The 20,369-nt window shown below is 33.4% G+C and overlaps 1 protein-coding gene across 1 annotated transcript in view; it reads right to left on the bottom strand.

Moving 5' to 3' along the window:
* LOC139518077 (solute carrier organic anion transporter family member 4A1-like) overlaps positions 1–19,854 on the bottom strand; it is a 40,408-nt gene extending 20,554 nt beyond the window's left edge. Inside the window, exons 1-7 of the mRNA XM_071309738.1 lie at positions 19,731–19,854; positions 18,193–18,272; positions 16,892–17,217; positions 15,992–16,210; positions 15,156–15,258; positions 14,045–14,166; positions 10,984–11,105 (exon numbers count right to left, since the gene is read on the bottom strand). Coding sequence (XP_071165839.1) covers positions 10,984–11,105; positions 14,045–14,166; positions 15,156–15,258; positions 15,992–16,210; positions 16,892–17,217; positions 18,193–18,248 — 948 coding nt within the window. The 5' untranslated portion in view covers positions 18,249–18,272; positions 19,731–19,854. The remainder of the gene's footprint in view (positions 1–10,983; positions 11,106–14,044; positions 14,167–15,155; positions 15,259–15,991; positions 16,211–16,891; positions 17,218–18,192; positions 18,273–19,730) is intronic.
* Positions 19,855–20,369: the final 515 nt, after the last annotated feature.

Genomic DNA, 20,369 nt, shown 5'->3' with positions numbered 1-20,369 from the left:
ACATTTTTTTTTTCATTAAAAAAAATCCACGTTTTTTGTACCTATACTGGTCACATTTCAATTTATCATGATATTTAAGAAGCGCTTTATTCTGAAAATGTGCGTACGTTCAACGCTTTTACAACCCTATGAAGTTACTAAAAGAAGCATTCAATACTTATAATTACATGTTTTTAGCAATGATCATGAAAACACGAATTTTATTATTGTTTTATTTTTAATTTACCTGTGCACTTTATTGTGGGACCTCTTGTTATCATGAAGGATAAGTTTTATTGATTAATGCAATTGCTTAAGGAACAACACGTGATGTACAGTTAGTCAATCAGAATACCGCTTTTTGAAGACCATTTTTCGAACATCGTGAAAGATCTGATGATACGAAGACTTAAAATCATTCTTCAATTATATGTCGATTATTTATATTTGTTATAGGTAATGAAAAAATAAATTTTCATGTCTAAGCCGGGTCTCTTTAGTTGGTGAATAGGGATAAAATCGTGCAATGGCATTGAATCTAAATATCTTATAATACCACGTACACAGACTAGGTGAATTATAGCAATATCAGTCCATTTATCTCACCTTTATAACTTTTATTTCTATAAATACAAATGTAAGATTGTTTTATTTTGTATCAATAATTTTCATTTTTCATTTTTATGCCCAGTATATTTTTAAAACGAACGCTACGTTGCTTTTTGTCCGACACTTTTGTTTTTTGTCTATAATTTTTTTTTCGACACTTTTGCTTTTTGTCCGTTGCTTTTTGTCTGTTTTGCTTTATGTCCGCTGATTTTCTCAACTTTCTCATCCAAGTCAAAGTTTGTTAAAGTAAACCATTATGGGCAGCCTATATATTCCGACACCCTTTTGGTCCGACACCCAAGTAGTCCGACACCCAAATAGTCCGACGTCCAATAATTCGACATCTTATAAGTCTGAAATCGAAATCGAAATGTAGCAAAAAGTGTACTTTTTTATAAAAGAAATCTAAATAAACTTTTTAAGGCTCTCCCTTGACACCATCTGCGAGTATGGTCTTGAGGAAACGATGAAAGTCCATCGGAAGGGGACGATAAATGGCTGACCCGTGTTCAGAGAGAGCCATATCTCTTGCACGTTAAAGACACCCTTGTAGATTTCGAAAAAGGGTAGGCTAATGCCGCTACAAGGCAGCACTCGCACCCGCAAAGTGGAAAGAGATTAATATATGTTGCAAAACTTGCTTCCCAATCCACTATAAATAAATATGTTTAAACTAAGGATCGTTCAATATTAAGAATAGGACAATTGGGTTTCGTGGGAACAGGAGAATACTAAACCAGACTCGAGCTGGCAGCCACTTTTATCGGCCAATCAAGATAGCAGCCACTTTTTTTCCAGCAGCCAATTTTGATGATATGTCTAGAAACCCCAAAACTGCATGAGACCTAATCGTTCCGAAAATCGTTCAATCTTAGTTAAATGCAATTTATCAGTGGAAATCGACAATGTCACGGCTTGAATTTTTTTTAAAAGCATTTCATTCTGTTTTAGATATGTATGTGCAGCTAGAGGTCTGTTCGTCATTCGATATTCTAAAATTGATATTCAATATACAACAGGCTGTTAGCAGTCGATTCAATATTCAAATTTAGTTGAAAATCATTAAAAAGCATGCAGGGAAAGATACGTCGTTTTATAACCCTTTCAAGCTGTCGTAAATTCTTATATAACGTGCATATTTGTCTTTATGTATGTAATAAAGATTTTTATCAATAAAACGGCACGAAAGATTCAAAAAGATGTAATACAATATATAATATATCAAACAAATTTAACCAAAAACCATCACTCCAGAAACATTTAAAAATATAGATAGAAAAATATTTATGGAAAGCCAGAAAAAAAAACCAGATGATTGTATACTGAAAACCTACCGGAGACTGCTTAAATGACGTTGTGACGGGTCACCCACTGGCGAATTTAAACCTCTGTGGTGGCCAGACGGGCCCGGATCCCAGAAAAATATTTGAGTGGGGAATAGCCTGGGTCAATACCTTTGAAATAAGCTAGGTCCGGTTCGGAACTTTGCCGTGTGGATATGCCGAAAAGTACCGAATGTGTGCACGTGGTTGGCATGGAAAATACGTAAATGGGCGACTTTAAACCTCTTTGGTGGCCAGACAGGCCGGGATCCCAGAAAAATATTTAAGTCCCGAATAGCCTGTGTCAATACGTTTGAAATGAGCTAGATCCTGTTCGGAACTTTGCCGTAGAGATATGCCGAGGAGTACCGAATGTGTGGTAAATATAAAAAAAAAATCGCTATAAGGGCAACTTTGAACCTCTGTAGTGGCCAGACAGGCCCGGATCCCAGAAAAATATTTGAACGGGGAATAGCCTAGGCAAATACCTTTGAAATGAGCTTGGTCCGGTTTGGAACCTTGTCGTAGAGATATTCTGAAGAGTACCGAATGTGTGGTAAATATGTAAAATTCGCTATAATGGGCAACTTTGAATCTCTGTAGTGGCCAGACGGGCCCGGATCCCAGAAAAATATTTAAGTGCCGAATAGCATAGGCCAATACCTTTCAAATGAGCTAGGTCCGGTTCGGAACTTATATTTGAGTGGGAAATAGCTTACGTCAATACCTTTGAAATGAGCTAGGTGCGGTTCGGAACTTTGCCGTAGGATATGCCGAAGAGTACCGAATGTGTGGTAAATATGTAAAATTCGCTATAATGGGCAACTTTGAATCTCTGTAGTGGCCAGACGGACCCGGATCCCAGAAAAATATTTAAGTGCCGAATAGCATAGGCCAATACCTTTCAAATGAGCTAGGTCCGGTTCGGAACTTATATTTGAATGGGAAATAGCTTGCGTCAATACCTTTGAAATGAGCTAGGTGCGGTTCGGAACTTTGCCGTAGAGATATGCCGAAGAGTACCGAATGTGTAGTAGGTACGCCAAAACCGTCTTGTTATGACAATGTTTTATTATATGATGTGCATTTACCTTTATATGATGTGCACTTGTCATTATATGATATGCACTTACCTTTATATGATGTGCACTTGTCATTATATGATGTGCAAACACCTTTATAAGACGTGCAAATATGCTTATATTATGTGCAAGTATCACTATATGATGTCCAAACATCTTTATATGATGTGCAACTACACTTATATGATGTTCATACATACTTATATGATGTGCATACATACTAATACGATGTGCAAACGTACTTATATGATGTGCAAATGTACTTATATGATGTGCAAAAGTCCTTATTTGATGTGTAAATATACTTATATGATGTGCAAATATACTTATATGATGTGCATTTTCCCTTATATTATGTGCAAACATCTTTATATGATGTGGTTGTGTCATTATATTATGTGCTTGTAATCTTATATCATGTGGTTCGGTTAACTTCATTATACAGTGGCGGATCCAGCCATTTTAAAAGGGGGGGGGGGGGGGGGGGGGGTTCCAACACAGAGTAAAGGGGGGTTCCAACTATATGCTCCCATTCAAATGCATTGATCGACCAAAATATGGGGGTTCCAACCCCCTTCCCCCCTCCTCCCCCCCTGGATCCGCCACTGTTATATGATGTCGAAACGTCATTATATGATGTGCTTTCATCGTCGTTATGGTAAATGAACATGATTACGATTAGAATGATTACTGTCTATGTCATAACTGATTCCGATCTGTTTCTGCACAATTGATATAAACCCGGATCAAATCTTAAGTTATTTCAAAAGAGAAAAACCTTGACATGTTTGTTTCTCGATTTAAGATTAAAAAAAATCAAATCACACCAAATATTGATGGAAAATTGTCAAATTATGAATTTTAATCGATGGTCCTACAAAAATGAATTTACGGGATCTACAATAATGAGCATACAGTTAACTTATTACGTTTTAGAAATAGATCTTTAATCTTTTTAGCGAAAGTGCATTTTTAAGATAAAGTAAGAAAATGCATTTTAACAAAAATTAACGTTTCAAACATTTCGGCGGAAGATTAGGATCAAATAATGTAGGAACTAATTGAAGAATTTCCCGGCAGTGGCGAAAATATGATAAAACAAATTATGTGGCTCTTATTTATAGCTTGCTGTTCGGTTTGAGTAAAAGCTCCGTGTTGAAGGCCGTAATTTAACCTATGATTATTTACTTTTTACAAATTATAACTTAGATGTAGAGTTGTATCATTGGCACTCATATCATATCTTCTTATTTCTTTTCATTGCAAAAGACACCAATGAACTCAAATTCAATTTCAAAAATATTTTATAACAATAGCTACAAAATTATCCGAGCCCCTCCCCTCCACCCCCCCCCCCCCCCACACCGCAATAATTGATTGAGGACGCAAAAATTCAGATTGTTATGGCATTATTGATTTTTTTTACTTATTCTAAATGACCAAAACGACTTGACCATTGAAAACAAACGGGATGTATTTATTTTGTTTAGGGGGGGGGGGGGGGGTATATATATATAAGTTTGATATTGACCAGTCATTTGGTCAAGTTAGCATACTTTCATGAAAGTAATCTCATCTTACCCTTTTATCCATTAATGGGTTATGTGTATATGCGGACTGCAGTCCGTAATTGAATGGTATATCTGTTTGATATATTCTCTCGATTAATTGTTACTATATATATAGATGTACATGTGTTGTGAAAAATAGAACCAGGGGCGGATCCAGGATTTTGGAAAGGCGGCTAAGTTTTTAAAGATCGGCAAGCGAAGCGAGAAACAACATATTGGGACCCTATTGGGGCTAAAAAAAACATAAAAATAAGTGTAACATGCAATTTTTAAACGGTTTCTGTCGTGGGGCATGTTTATTTTGTAGTTGCTGTAAAGCGTAAGGGTTGAACATTTTCGATCATGTATTCTCCCTATTAATTGTCTTTCATAAAATGATAGCATGGATCCAAAGCTATGTACTTATAAATTTAATGTGGGACTTTTCAGTAAAACATAGATAAGTAGAATTTTCGCCGGTTTGTACGTGTTGTAAGTTAATTTTACAATTCAATTTATGAATGACGGTCGACAAATGGAGACAGAAAGTCCACACCCAGCAGGCAGGTTGCAGTCTGCATGGTCTTGGAAAAGTATTCAACATATCAGTTCGGCGAAACAGTCATTCCGGTCATACATGCAAACCCCGGCCACAAAATAAAATACGCCCGTATTTATACATCATGCATGTTCATTTGATGCTAAATAATTCTGTTAGAAATTTTTGTTTCTAATAGCATAAAAAGTGGACAAAACTATCGTTTTCAGTCAACTTTCGGACCGAACTTGTTTAAGGCAAAAATCAAAGTCATTTGTTTTCTCTCAAATATCTAAGACTGCCTCCTCAAATCGTACCTTAGACTTTAAATCTATCTAGAGCTTATACATACTTTGGCTCATTATTCGGCTATATTATTTTAAAAAAAAATAACTACTGGAGTACACGGGAAATGGCAAAATTCACGAAGTATAGTCTGATTTATCATTTAATAATATAAAAAAGTCCAAACAAAGGGAAGAGGGCGTACTCCCTCTACGCCCATCTCTGGATCAGCAACGGAGAATTTTATTAATTTGAGAAAAGTGGTTATTTGTTTATACCGGAGATAAGTATAAAAGTGGTTAAGAAAGATTTTGATTGGATAACATAAATAATTAAGCCTAAGCTGAATTCACAGGAAATACAGTCATTGTCTAAGGCCTCATTCACACGTACAAAAATGTACATTTAATTGAATTCGACTCGATTTAGCCCCTCCCCTAATATATCGCTAAAAAGGGGAATGCATAAATTAAAAATAGAATAACTCGACCTAAAACTACAAATGCAATTTAGCTGAAAATTTACTTGGCCTGTCAGGCACTTGTGTTAGAAAAAAATATCTCTATACGTTAGATTAAAGTATCAGTTATATTTTTTTCTGAAAAAAGGGGGGGGGGGGGCTATGGATTTTGTTTCCGAACTACAAGTCGAAAGCAATTTTTATCTTTCAATTTTAGCATTACATATAGTGGCAGCTGAGGGTGAAAACATCCATAGCTCCCCCTCAGAAAATCATATGGTTGCTGTCTAATTTCAATTTTGCATAATTTTTTTAATGTTCTTTTTTGGAGATTTTCTTTTGTCACTATGTTTTACTTGATTTTGGTACATTGTTATTTTGAAATCTGAAATTAATATATAGATGGTCGAAACCCGGTGGGGTGGGTTGAGTACCCGGAGGTTTTGCACTGACCCCTTCTGTTACAGGTAAAAAGGATTGGCAAAAGTTAAGAAAGTTCTATCAAAAACAGAACTACTCAAAAGCTACAAATGGAATTGTGCTGCAAATAAAAATAGACCTGTATTTCTGATAGTGCTAAATCATTGAACAAGATTGAAAAACATCATTTGTTCTAATCTCAACTTGTCATCGATTTTAATATTGTATTCGACCTTTTAACACCACACCGTAGTGAAGTTTTCATTCATGCAATCGGCAACAAATGTACACATTGTATATCTATAGCACCGTTAAGGGTTAAAAGGTCGAATACAATGTGATACACAATTACACATAGAATTTTATTTAAACAACAAACACGTGTCAAGAATTTGAAAGTTTTCCAACATGTGAGACCTAAATTTTCATACAAAATCGGCTTAATTGGTAGCAGAGACTGATTAAGTGGGATGACAGAGGGGCCATAGTCCCCACTGTTTATATATATATTAACATTAAGAAAAAACATAAAATTTTATTAATTTAAGAAAGTGGTTATTTCACGGCCGACACTCGGCTAACCGAGAGATTGGTCGGTTAATCTATATTGAGTATGCGGCTATATCGGCAGTGGGTCTGTTAATCGGGTTGGCTAAAGTCTGTTAATCAGGTGTTATCGAGAAAATCATTGAAAACTCAGAATGTTTCATTGTATAACCTTTTAAATATATGTTTATCATAAAAAATATTTGTGTCTGACAAAACTATTCAATGTACTGAATCCAGTGGTGTAATTATTATTTTTCTAGCTTCTATTTACGATCTATAAAATGAAAAGGCAAATTACTCATCAGTAAATTTATACACATTTTACACACACAAAATGTACACAAAATGACACTTGGGTTGAATTTACTTGCATGCACTATTTTGAACATCGAAAAAAGACGGGCATTATGAGTGTTAACCAAATTGATATCATTTTGTGAAAAATCTACACGAAAATCTGTATTTTGGTGACATAAATCAAGCTTTATTAAAAACCTGGTCTGTTAATGGGTCGGATGTATAAAACCCGGTCTGTTAATTAGTCTGTTAAGAGTTATGAATGACAATAAAAGTATAATTTTATTACTTTATGGTGTGTTCATTTGGTAGGCTCAAGACGAGCGGCTAAATATACGGAAACAACACTTGAGCAATGGAACATAAAATATTATACGGAAACAAAACATGAGCAATGGAATATAAAATATACGGAACAAAACACATGAACAATAACAATGTAGGCAATGGATATTGAAAATTGATAAAAATGGTTTCAAAAAGTTTTAAATTAAAGTAAAATTGATTTTATCCGAGAATGGTCGCATATATCATGTGGATTCTGTTTAATTGTCATGAATGACACCAATTTGTCATCTACATTGGTAACCAGTATATAAATCAGAGATTAACGTCGTAATGTAACTAAACATCAGTATATTGGGATGCCTAAATATAAAGAATAGAGAAAGAATAATGGGTAAGATAAATAAAATGTAGAGAAAAGTAACATAACCATTTAAAGAATACAGAAATAAACAACACCCCCCCCCCCCCCCCCCCCCCCCCCCGCCCCCACCACCACCAATCCGTACCCTCATGGTATACACGAGAATCTGGATGGAGATACAGAATACAGAATAAAAGATAAGTAGAGAGTGATGCATTGCTAAAAAAGAGAAGAAAACAAATTGTTTAAGAATAAAGACATGAAACCCCCCTGGGTGTTGAAACAGTAACGGATTGCGATGTACTCATATATGTGGATACCTGCAGTTCTTCTCTGCACATATGTAGAAAAGGAACTAAACGGAATAAAATGAATTAAATTTAAATACAACCAAATGTAGCTGCATTCGCTCCTTTCCATTTACTTCTTTAGAATGATTTGTAAACAACAGATGATTAAGTAATACAAGAAAAAGAAAAAACAATTGGATGATGCTGAGGAATTAGGATTAAGGTGGTACCGAAAACTTTCACTAAAATCAATGTGGTTCGTTTAATTTGGATAAAATCTTGACAAAGTATTTAATTTGAACCTTTAACAGAAATATAAAAATTTCAAAAAATTTGAACCAACCGTTTTGTCAGAAAAATTAACTGGTTATATAGCAGTTTGACGAACACCAATTTTGATCTTCGAGAAGCTTATTATTCCCTTTACTTGTAACACAACGTAATTAAAACGTATCACTGACTTTACAGAGTTATCTCCCTGTAGTGTTGGGTACCACCTAAACGTCCAGTGACAAATGTCATGTGCATATGAAAACGACAACACGTTATATATGTACCCTGCGTAGTATTAGAAAGACACGTTCAATCGGATTTGAGAACATGCTACAGACACAAAAATTAAGGCTGATTGAAATCGTTAATAATAAATTCATGCATATTCCAGCGACCAACCCAGATCACGCTATATTGAAGTGACACACTCTTGAGTAAAATGCAAAGAAAGTCAAAATAAAAATGCTTTTACTGGAAGGATAGTGTTGCATCGTATTATTATTTTTTGTCGAGCCTTCGACTTTAGTCGAAAAAGCGAGACTAAGCGATCCTACATTCAGTCGTCGTCGGTGTGGCGGCGTCCACAAATATTCACTCTGTGGTTAAAGTTTTTGAAATTTTAATACTTTTCTTGAACTATACTGGATTTCTAACAACCTTGGACAGAAGCTTGTTCATGATCATATTAAGATAGTATCCAGAAGTAAATTTTGTAAAAATAAAATTCCATTTTTTCCGTATTTTACTTATAAATAATGGACTTAGTTTGTTCTGCGGGGAAACATTACATTCACTCTGTGGTTAAAGTTTTTAAAGTTTTAATAACTTTTCTTAAACTATCCTTAGTTTGTACCAAACATGGACAGAAGTTTGTTTATGATCATAAGATAGTATCGAGAAGTAAATTTTGTAATTAAATAGATCCATTTTTTTCCGTATTTTACTTTTGAATGGACTTAGTTTTTCTGCGGGGAAACATTACATTCACTCTGTGGTTAAAGTTTTTAAAAAATTAATAACTTTCTTAAACTATCCTGGGTTTGTACCAAACTTGGACAGAAGCTTATTTATGATCATAAGATAGTATCCAGAAGTAAATATTGTAAAAAGATAACTCCATTTATTCTGTATTTTACTTTTAAATGGACTTAGATTTTCTTCCAGTTAACATTACATACAGTCTGCAGTTAAAGTTTTCAAAACATTTATTAGATTCATTCACTATCCTAAATTTTTACTAAACTTGGACAGAAGCTTCTTACAATCATAAGATAGTATCAAGAGGAATATTTTTATTGATTTTTTTCCTCATTTTTGTTGAGCCTGCGATTTACAGCAAAAGTAGGCGAGACACTGGGTTCCGCGGAACCCTTACAATATTTTTTTTTACTCAAGAACATCTCATTTTTAACATTTTCAATGGGAAAATATAAAGGTAGCACAACTATTTTCGTGGCTAAATAACTCTTAACTGACACAATTTCAATTGTCCAACCCATTAACAGACTTTATTCACACAATTTTCACTAAAACGTGGTATTACTCACGTTATATTACAATTATGAAATATTTACTAATGTCAATTTATATTTAAGAACCAAAGTAGTATTTTGTGTCTTTTAAATGATATCTAAAATTGTTTGTTTCGCCTTTTATTAAAAAATTGCTATGCGTGTAATCATAAATACTACATACTTGCGCGACGCCTTTTACTTTTACTGAAAACTGCGCAGACTATGAAATATTTTTAAAGGTGGAAAATGTTCTTTGATAGATATCATTTTGTCAGACACTTTTCTTTTTTTGATTTAATTCTTATAATATGCCAAAAATCTGTATATTTGATCGAGTTTAACATTAAATTGTTCGTTTTACTCTTAACAGACGTATAGCCAACCCGATTAACAGACCCACTGCCGATATAGCCGCATACTCAATATAGATTAACCGACCAATCTCTCGGTTAGCCGAGTGTCGGCCGTGTATTTATTGATACCAGAGAAAAGTATAAAAGTAGTTAAGAAAGCGAGATTTCGATTGGATAAAACAATTAATTAAGCATAAGCTGAATTCATTTTAGCATAAGCTTAAATCATTTTAGCATAAGCTTAAATCATTTTAGCATAAGCTTCAATCATTTTAGCATAAGCTTCAATCATTTTAGCATAAGCTAAATTCATTTAAGCATAAGCTAAAATCATTTTAGCATAAGCTAAATTCATTAAGTATATGCTAAAATAAACTTCGATTTTAATATTTATGACCTTGATTCCGCGCCAACATTTATGTATAAGCTAAACAATTCAGCATATGCTAAATTGATTTTAGCTTATGCAAAAATGAATTCAGCTTATGCTAAAATGAATTTAGCTTAAGCTAAAATGAATTTAGCTTATGCTAAAATCATTTTAGCATATGCTAAATTATAATATAGCATATGCTAAAATGATTTAAGCTTATGCTAAATTCGATGTTTATGACCCTTATTCCGCGTCATAATAAAAACCTATTTCACATTAAGATTTTAAAATCAAACACATGGACGGGATTGGGTACCATGTTTGCATTTGGTTATCACCACAACAAGGACTGAATATGAAACACAAACAACTTACCTTCGTGTGTACCCCTCATAGATATTCTCAAGATTAATCAATAATATTATGAATTCAAATCTTACCAAAAGCAGGAACGAACGCGGAAAATCTTTCAAGTTTTTACCAAATGATGCTTGTGCGGTGATTTCGTCTGCATCATTATCGTACGCTTCTGACTTTCTTTGGTTTTGGAGCTCTTCATAACCTTGTCAATGTTAAAAACAAAATCTGACATAGGAAAGTTTGAATATCATCTTATTTACTCATGTACTGGTTTTTCAGTAGCCATATTGTATTTCAAAATAACTATGTCAGTCGTTGATGAAAAGAAATTATGATTCATAACTTCTTGTCATACCAAAGACGGTTACGTCGTAACTACAATTCCCTTTCCTTTCATGAATGTGACCTACCGAATTAGACTATTTACAGGATTTGTTATAACATGAGCAACAGGACGGGTGCCACATATGGAGCAAGATCTGGTTACCCTTCCGGAGCACCTGAGATCACCCCCAGTTTTTGATGTCGTGTTTGTTATTCTCTACTTTTATATGTTGTGTCATGTGTACAATTGTTTGTCTGGTTGTCCTTGTTTATATTTTTAGCCATGGCGTTGTCAGTTTGTTTTCGATTTATGTGTTTGACTGTCCCTCTGGTATCTTTTGTCCCTCTTTTATCATAGTTGACTTCGCGTAGCTGCTCTTCATAATGCTAATGAACAATTGTTTTAAGCTTATGATTCAATGTTCAGAAAAACAATTAAAAGGTATAAGAAGATGTGGTATTAGTGCCTATGAGACAACTCTCCATCAAAGTCCCAATTTGATATATTAACCATTATAGGTCAAAATACGGTCTTCATCACGGAGCCTTGACTCACACCAAACAACAAGCTATGAAGGTCCCAAAAATGACTAGTGCAAAACCACTCAAACGGATTCACCAACGTTCTTATCTATATAAAAAACGAGACACAAGAAACACTTATCAGCCACACCAACAAACGACAACTTAGGATCAGTGGAATCAAATGTAGTGGGTTTAAGCGTTTAAATAGGTACCACCCTTCACCTTTATCTGGAACAATAGCGTAACACCACAACATAGAAAAAAGTAAAATCTCCAATAAATTGTCCATATAACGAAGAAGTGAAAAATTAAAGTAATATCAAACACTTATTTACTAGAATATACTAGAAGACGAGATATAACCCTGAATAAGTAAACATTAAATAAACAAAAAAGCATTACAAATAGTATTAGCAGGTCAAATTAACAAGAAAGTACGATTTGAGAGTACTCGTAGTTACTGAAATCTATTTAAATGCCAAAAAATATTAATAATACAAAATAATGCATTATAGACTAAAATCAAATAAAACACATCCCATGGATTATGTATTTTATGGACAGTCAAAGAAGACATGATCCACCATAAAATGTCCTGTATCAAGTCAGGAAAACTGCCATGGTTATATAATAGTTTGATTCTGTTTGTGTTACATTTTAGTGGTGTGTTTCTGTTGTGGCGTAGTTCTCCTCTTATATTTGATGTGTTTCCCTCAGTTTTAGTTTGTAACCCGGATTTGCTTTGTTTTTTTTTCAATCGATTTATGAATTTCGAACAGCGGTATACTACTGTTGCCTTTATTTGTGCAATGCAAACAATAAATGTATCGACAGGCAGTAGGATAGTTATGAGTTAACTTCTTTATAGTTGAAAATGAACGCGGATCTAATGAAACCATTGGTAATATAACCTTTACTAATAAGTGTGGGTAACGGTTCTATGAGTTTACTCGGAGCATATAGTGTTTTCTTCCCTTTTAGTACAATATTTCCGTACAATTTAGGATGTGAAATATCGTTTTTAATCAGCAGGTAAAACCAAATTTACTGATTAAATATTTGTATCTATGAAAGAATATAGTAAAAGTTTTAATTTATTTCTGGTATCGAAATCCCTGACGAGTTAGGATGTAGACACACCGTTTGATGGAGCCAAAGTAACATCGCCGTCTTAAAAAGGAAATTAAAAATTGGGAATGAAAATCGTCACTTTTGTCGTAAATTTTTATAAAAGTAAGGAGTTTCTCTTTAGAAATTGAAATGTCTAAATCTACAACTACTGCTGGTAATGTTAGATTTAGATTTCCTTTGGGGTATATTTCGTTAGTATATTGAGAGATCTCTAAATTATTAAACGAATCAATATCATCAAGATTACGTATACAGTAGGTATTGTTGAATGTATCAGTCAAATGTAACCATGACGTGTCTTTACTGAGTTTGGTGATAAACTGAGATTCATAGCAATATAGATCTACCTACTACCTGTCGATACACTTTATCACCTAAACGTACTTATATGTTGTCCAGGCAAAAAAGATAAAGCTTTAATCATACCTTCACATTTCAAGTAATTGTGTCTAGCAGACTTTCCTTTTTCGATACAGAAAAAGGCTTTAAATAAAGGCATTAGTAGTATACCGCTGTTCGGAAGTCATACATCGATTGAAAGAAATCAAACCCGGATTACAAACTAAAACTGTAGGAAACACATAAATTATAGAGGAAAACGATGAAACAACAGAAACACTGAAGTGCAGCAAAAAACCAAATTACAATAAAACACACACAGGAACGATTTATAAAATAACAACTGCAATTTTCCTGACTTGGTACAGGACATTTTTAAGAAAAATGGTGGATTTAACCTGGTTTTGTGGCTAGCCGAACGAGTAACGGCACACAACTTTACAATAAGATTTTTCAAAACACCAATTAATTAAATATGAAAACGTTTCCTTGGCAAGATTGTGTGGAAGTGTAGTGTAGAGAGTAGAAAAATCATAACTGTCAACAGAATTGAAAGGACCATCACGTTTTTGGTGGGATTACAATCAATATATGAACTCTTTTGAAATAAAGTTTAGAAAACCAAGATTATGAATTAGGAGTATAAAGCCAATTTTTTACTGAAAATAACAGACAGAGGTGTGCAAAAGAATTTTTACTGATGGAGTTGTAACCTTAGTTTAAGAAAAAATCTATTATATGTTGATCATTGAATTGACAGGAGAGTTTTATTTTAATCATACTTTCGATATATCTGAAGCTATAAAAAAGAAAAGCATTTACCTGGAAGACGTCGAGGATACCCAAGTATTGGAAAAGCAACTAGAATAAATGCTGGAACAGCTATTATGAATCCAATCCACCATGCTCCTACCCATTGCGGATCTGATGATGTCAGTGGTAAGCTGAAGCAATAGAACGTTAATACTGCTCTCCTTTTATTAATGATCAACTTGGTTAGATAATCATGATAAACAGGAATTAGTAAGGTTAAAACACATACAAAGCACATGGGTCAAAATATGTCATAGAGACCGAGAAGAAATTAAAAATATATTTAGAAGGCACGTTAATCAAAATATTTCAAAAATTCCGCAAAGGCACGAATCAATTTATTTTGAAAACACCGTGAAGAACGAGTATCAACATAAGTTAGAGACCATAGAAAAAAGTAAAATCACAAAAAAAACTGAACTCAGAGGAAAATCTAATCGGAAAGTCCATAATTACATAGCAAAATCAAATGACAAAACACATCAATAACGAATGGACAAGAACTGTCATATTCCTGACTTGGTACAGGCTTTTTCAAATGTAGAAAATGGTGGATTAAACCTGGTTTTATACCGCTAAACCTCTCACTTTGGTGACAGTCTCATCAAATTCCGTTATATTTACAATGATGCGTGAACTAAACAGACATTAGAAATAAAATAGTCAATATATGGGTACAGCAGTTATCATCGTGTAACAATTTTAAAAGGAACAATTTAACAGAACACAAAAATATCTTTCTAGAAAGAACATGTATAGTCAAACTTTGAAGGTACTAAACAGGAACATGTACCGAAAAAAATTGAAAATACTTTAGGAAGAACATAGATTCATTCTAGGATAGTTTGACAAACATAAATGCTAAAAGATGGAAGGTAATTAATCGGAACATAAATTAAAAAAAAAAGGGAGAACATTAATAAAACAAAGACTGGAGATGCGTAGGAACAACTTAAAGGGAAAATGGTTTCTTCGTCGGTTGAAATATGATTATTAACTAGCTCTTATTAAACGCAAATACTCTTAAACTGGTTTCTGTGTTTTTTATCGTTCTTAATCCTTTGTCGACCATTTTCATTAGTCTACTGGAAAAGTTTGTGTGCATAACAATTGTACTTACTTAGCCACGTCAAGTTTGTCTACGTCAACAAAGACATTCAGAAAACTACCTCCTACGATATAACCTGTGGCAACCCCAACTGCATCTGAGCATAGAGTTAAACCTGTAATAAAAACGTTGAGAATATCGAATAATTATGAACCTTGCATTGTATCTCGCTACCTTTTTAAATTGTATGTGTAAGACAACGCTCTGGTTTAAGTCACTTTCAAATTATTTCATATCATCATTTCTAACGTCCAATTTTACATAACTTAAACAAAAGGAAGCAATTTCAAGAACTTTGAATTAGTAATCTGTTTTTTGTCTATAGGTGTCAGACCACCAATCACTCCCTCCAATTTAGAACGTATGTGAAAGTAGGCCTACTCGGACAAAAAAAAGTGCATTTGATGTCATTGTTTACTTAAACTAACCAACAAATTGGTAGAAATGAAACTTTTGGTGAAAGAAAAATATATTAAGACGATTTTGAGCCCAAATTTACTTGTCTATGAGTTTGCATTCAAAATTGATGATTAATGCACTCCATAGTATACTAATTTAAGGTTTCCAGAAAACCAGGGGTTATTTTTAGTGGTACTTTTTTTCGGGAGACCTCTTCTTTCTTATGTGATTTTTAAACGTATGTTAAAAATTTGCATGTAGAAAGCTGATACATGTACAATTCAGGATATACATGGTTTCTATGAAGTTAAACTTAACGTAAAATATTTAGAAAGCTGTGAAAATTGCAAAATTTGGTTGAACAGATAGGGACTTTTAATTGATGGTCTGACACCGTAAAACGCTGAGATTTATAAAAGGAAACTTCATAGCAACACTATTTATCTCACCTATATAAAATGATGTTAATTTCTGTTTACAGTTTTCGTCTATATAACTAAGCCCAATAGTAAACATGGGTACAGCACCTATTCCTAATAACATCTGTCCAACAATAAACAAAGCATAATAAACTTTGTAGTATTCTTTGATGTCACCAACGTCCGAGGAACATGAAGACGTTGTATTTCTTGTGCTGCAAAGGTTGTCACTTCCATTCTTAGAGGAATCTAGTAAAATATGGAAAAGTAAATACCGCAACTCCCTTATTTCAATATTAATTCCCTTATCATGGCGAAGTCGTAGAAATGAAACATATCTTAAATTTTCAGATATTTATTTAGTATTGACTACATGTATTCAAAAAGAGGGACGAAAGATACCAGAGGGACAGTCAAACTCATAAAGCGAAAATAAACTGACAACGCCATGGCTAAAAATGGAAAAGACAAACAGACAAACAATAGTACACATGACACAACATAGAAAACTAAAGAATAAGCAACACGAACCCCACCAAAAACTAGGGATAAACTCAGGTGTTCCGGTAGGGTAAGCAGATCTGCTCCACATGTGGCACCCGCCGTCTTGGTTATGTTTAAATAATCAACTGCTTAACTTCTGTTTTCAGAGAACCTTTGGGTATATGTGCTACCATTTCATCTGTTTGATTTTTAAACAGACCTCATGATTTTAACCCCCCCCCCCCCCCAAAAAAAACCAGTTTGTTTTGTTTTGCCAATTTATAACAATGAAAATCATTCCTTGGTATTTAAATTTATTCAAGTTCCTATTCGTGACTATACGTGAAGATGTCTTTAAAATTGTGTAATTGATCGAGGTATGTTTTACATACGCTCTGTATATAAACAAATAAAATAACCCAGGTTCGATCTAATGAAAACTCATACCTGATATTGTGTAAGCATACTTTTCTCCTATAAACTGAGGAAGAGAAAATACAAGACAACCAAACGCCATTAATAAGATTCCAGCCCCCATCAGTTTAGGTTTATGGCGTCTTTCCCCAAAGTAACCGAGAAAGATTAATAGAACGAAAGCTCCAAAATCATTGGCACTGACAATGATGGCCGATTTTGAACTGGATAGTTCATAACGTTTTTCTAGAGCTGGAATGATTACATTCACCACGCCACTTACAATGAATCCATCGAAAAAAGTGAAAATGCATTGCCAGAAAACGTGCCATCGGATTGAATTCAGTCTCTGTGTACAACTGAATATAAAAAAAAAACATAGTCATATATAATTTGTAAAAATCCAGAGGATACCTTAATGAAAAATAAAAATAAAAATAAAAATACAATTACAGTAAAAACAAACAACATCGTAGCCTAAAAGAAAACATCGAAAAGACAAACAACGATTTACAACGCTACATAGAACAATACGATGCCCAACATCCATTGGTAGACAGACTTATTATTATTACAATGTGAAAGAACATCAAGTCAGGAACCTGTAGTTTCATTCTTTCATCACAAATAGGACCTTTGTTTTTCGCTTGAAATATATTTTGTCATTTAGAAGCCGTTTGTAGCTTATTATATGATAAGGGTTTTGCTTTTTATCGAAAGCCGCATTGTAGCCTGTCTACGCCGTTTCTTTTTTTTATAACAATTAATATTTTGAATTATTTAACATACCCAAAAAACTATGATTAGTTATCATTATACCAAGTCAGGAATATGGCAGTTGTTCTCAGATGGTCCGCTTGTACTTGTAGTTCTGTGTTTCTGTTGTTCCCGTGTTTTATGCCTGTTTGTTTTGTTCACACATAGTTGTCCTTATAATGGTATTGATATACAAGTGATGGGTTTAGCTAGCTACAAAACCAGGTTTAATCCACCAGTTTTTACATAAGAATATGCCTGTACCAAGTCAGGAATATGTTAGTTGTTATCTCTTCGTTTGATGTGTTTGAACATTTTAATTCTGCCATTTCATTTGGGACTTTCCTTTCTGAATTTTCTTCGGAGTTCAATATTTTTGTGATTTTACGTTTTCCTCGGAGTTCAGTACTTTTGTGATTTTACCTTTTCCTCCTATAATTAATTTGTTTCCATCTGTTAGTAACCGGATTTAATTTGTTATTCAGATTATTTTTTGTTTGAACAAATTATGACTATTATACTGCGGTATATTACTGTTGCCTTTATTTAATGAAAACTATATATAAAAAAAAGATTACCTAAATTTTATTGGCCCACACCCATAGCGGCGATCTTCATTTTGATTGGCGACCATTCTCGATTACACAGAAAAAAGAACCTGTAACAAATAGCTAGTATGTACAACAAGTCCTTTTTATCTATAAGCTAATTTAACATTATGAACAATTTCAATACAAGAACATCGAGTTTAAAAATTCATGAATTTTCCTACCGATATGGTATTTAGAAAGTGACAACCCTATTATCACACTATACATACTATATTCAGAAAGTTAAAAACTTGTTTTATTATCCTTTAAATAGGGCATAAAGAAAGTGATAACTGTATCATAACCCCATAAAACAATTATCAAAGAGCTGGTATCTGATAATTCTATATTACATGTATACAATTTAAGGAACTGTTTAAACCACCGTCAAAGATTGTTATTTATTACAATTGTTTAACAGTAAATGTAAACAAAATATAATGACACAATTCCGACTTTCGCTGTTTTGTTTAGTGATAAACCAATCGTGGAAATGCCATCCTCGGATAAACCATTCCTACTGTCTTAACTTTACAATGTACGACTTATTGCCAATTTTATACGAAATACTGGGGTTATTTCTGGCATCTCTTCCATTGCGTATAAAATTATTTGTATCAAAAAAGTTTGGATTGACCCTGCAATACAAGTCTAACAAAACCTCGGTAAAGTTAAGTATGTTATTAGATTGAGAATGGACATGGGGAATGTGTCAAAGAGACAACAACCCGACCATAAAACAGACAACAGCAGAAGGTCACCAATAAATATTCAATGCAGCGAGAAATTCCCGCACCCGGAGGCGTCCTTCAGCTGGCCTCTGAACAAATATATATACTAGTTCAGTGAAAATGAACGCCATACTAAACTCCAAATTATACACAAGAAACTAAAATTAAAAATAATACAAGACTAACGAAGGCCAGAGGCTCCTGACTTGGGACAGGTGCAAAAATGTGGCGGGGTTAAATTTGTTTATGAGATCTCAACTCTCCCCCTATACCTCTAGCAAAATGTAGAAAAGTAAACGCATAACAATAAGGACATTGAAATTCAGTTCAAGAGAAGTCCGAGTCTGATGTCAGAAGATGTAACAAAAGAAAATAAACAAAATGACAATAATACATAAATAACAAAAGACTACTAGCAGTTAACTGACATGCCAGCTCCAGACTTTAATTTAACTGATTGAAAGATTATGTCTTCATCATATGAATGTCAGGCATAATCCCGCCCGTTAGCGGTTTAGTATCATACTATCATAACATATATGAGAAGAACATAACCCGTGACATGCCCAACAACTGGTTTTTAGATAAATGTGTTTAGTTCCTATCAAAGACAATTCAATCCCGCTTATGCACATTTTAATTTTTGGACATAGACAGTGATGAGGTACATATAAAAACAATTCTGTCACATAAACATTTATATGAGGTTATGATAGATATAAAATGGAAAATAATGAATAACATTTGGGAATATCTAATTTTAATGTTTTTTTATAATTATGTTTCTAAGCCTACCTCTTTCTATTCTGTCTTATCCTTGTTTTTACATCTTTATTGTTTCTTATTACATAAAGATCAAACATAACTTAGATAAACATTCGGTTTACATATAAATGTGTAATAGTCTTTGTCGCTTCATATCTCAAATCTTTTAGATAACTGTTTATCAGAATGGACCCTACATATCACTGAAAATGTCATTTATTTTTCACTATTATCTATGCATGTTATTGTTCATAAAATTCTGGTAAAACACAAGACTAAGTGGTGCATTTATGATTTTTTAAATTCTTTTAAAACTTTTTTCTTTTTTTTTTCATATTATTTTATGTTTCATGAAACATATGTTCGTCTTATTTACATGTTAGGGGAAGATGCATTAAAAACAAAGTTGTATTTTATTTTGGCAATGTTGATTGAGCTATTGTTATACGGTCAACATTTTATTAATGTCCTTCTATTGGCTCGGGTGTAGAGTTGTCTGATTCACATTTATACTACACATTCTTACTCTTATTAAGTTGAAGGCTTTGTTGTTCGTACTGTGAAGATGCAGTAGAATGCGCCCCGTACTTGTTGTATATGTACTTATATTTTACAGTTGTTTATTATTGAGATAGTTTTCTATGTCTTCTACTATATTCAATTTCAACT

This window comes from Mytilus edulis, chromosome 3, assembly GCF_963676685.1.
Source record: "Mytilus edulis chromosome 3, xbMytEdul2.2, whole genome shotgun sequence".
In the NCBI taxonomy this organism is placed as follows: domain Eukaryota; kingdom Metazoa; phylum Mollusca; class Bivalvia; order Mytilida; family Mytilidae; genus Mytilus; species Mytilus edulis.
Note: the sequence above shows the minus strand (reverse complement) of the source record. Positions and strands in the feature narration are given on the sequence as shown.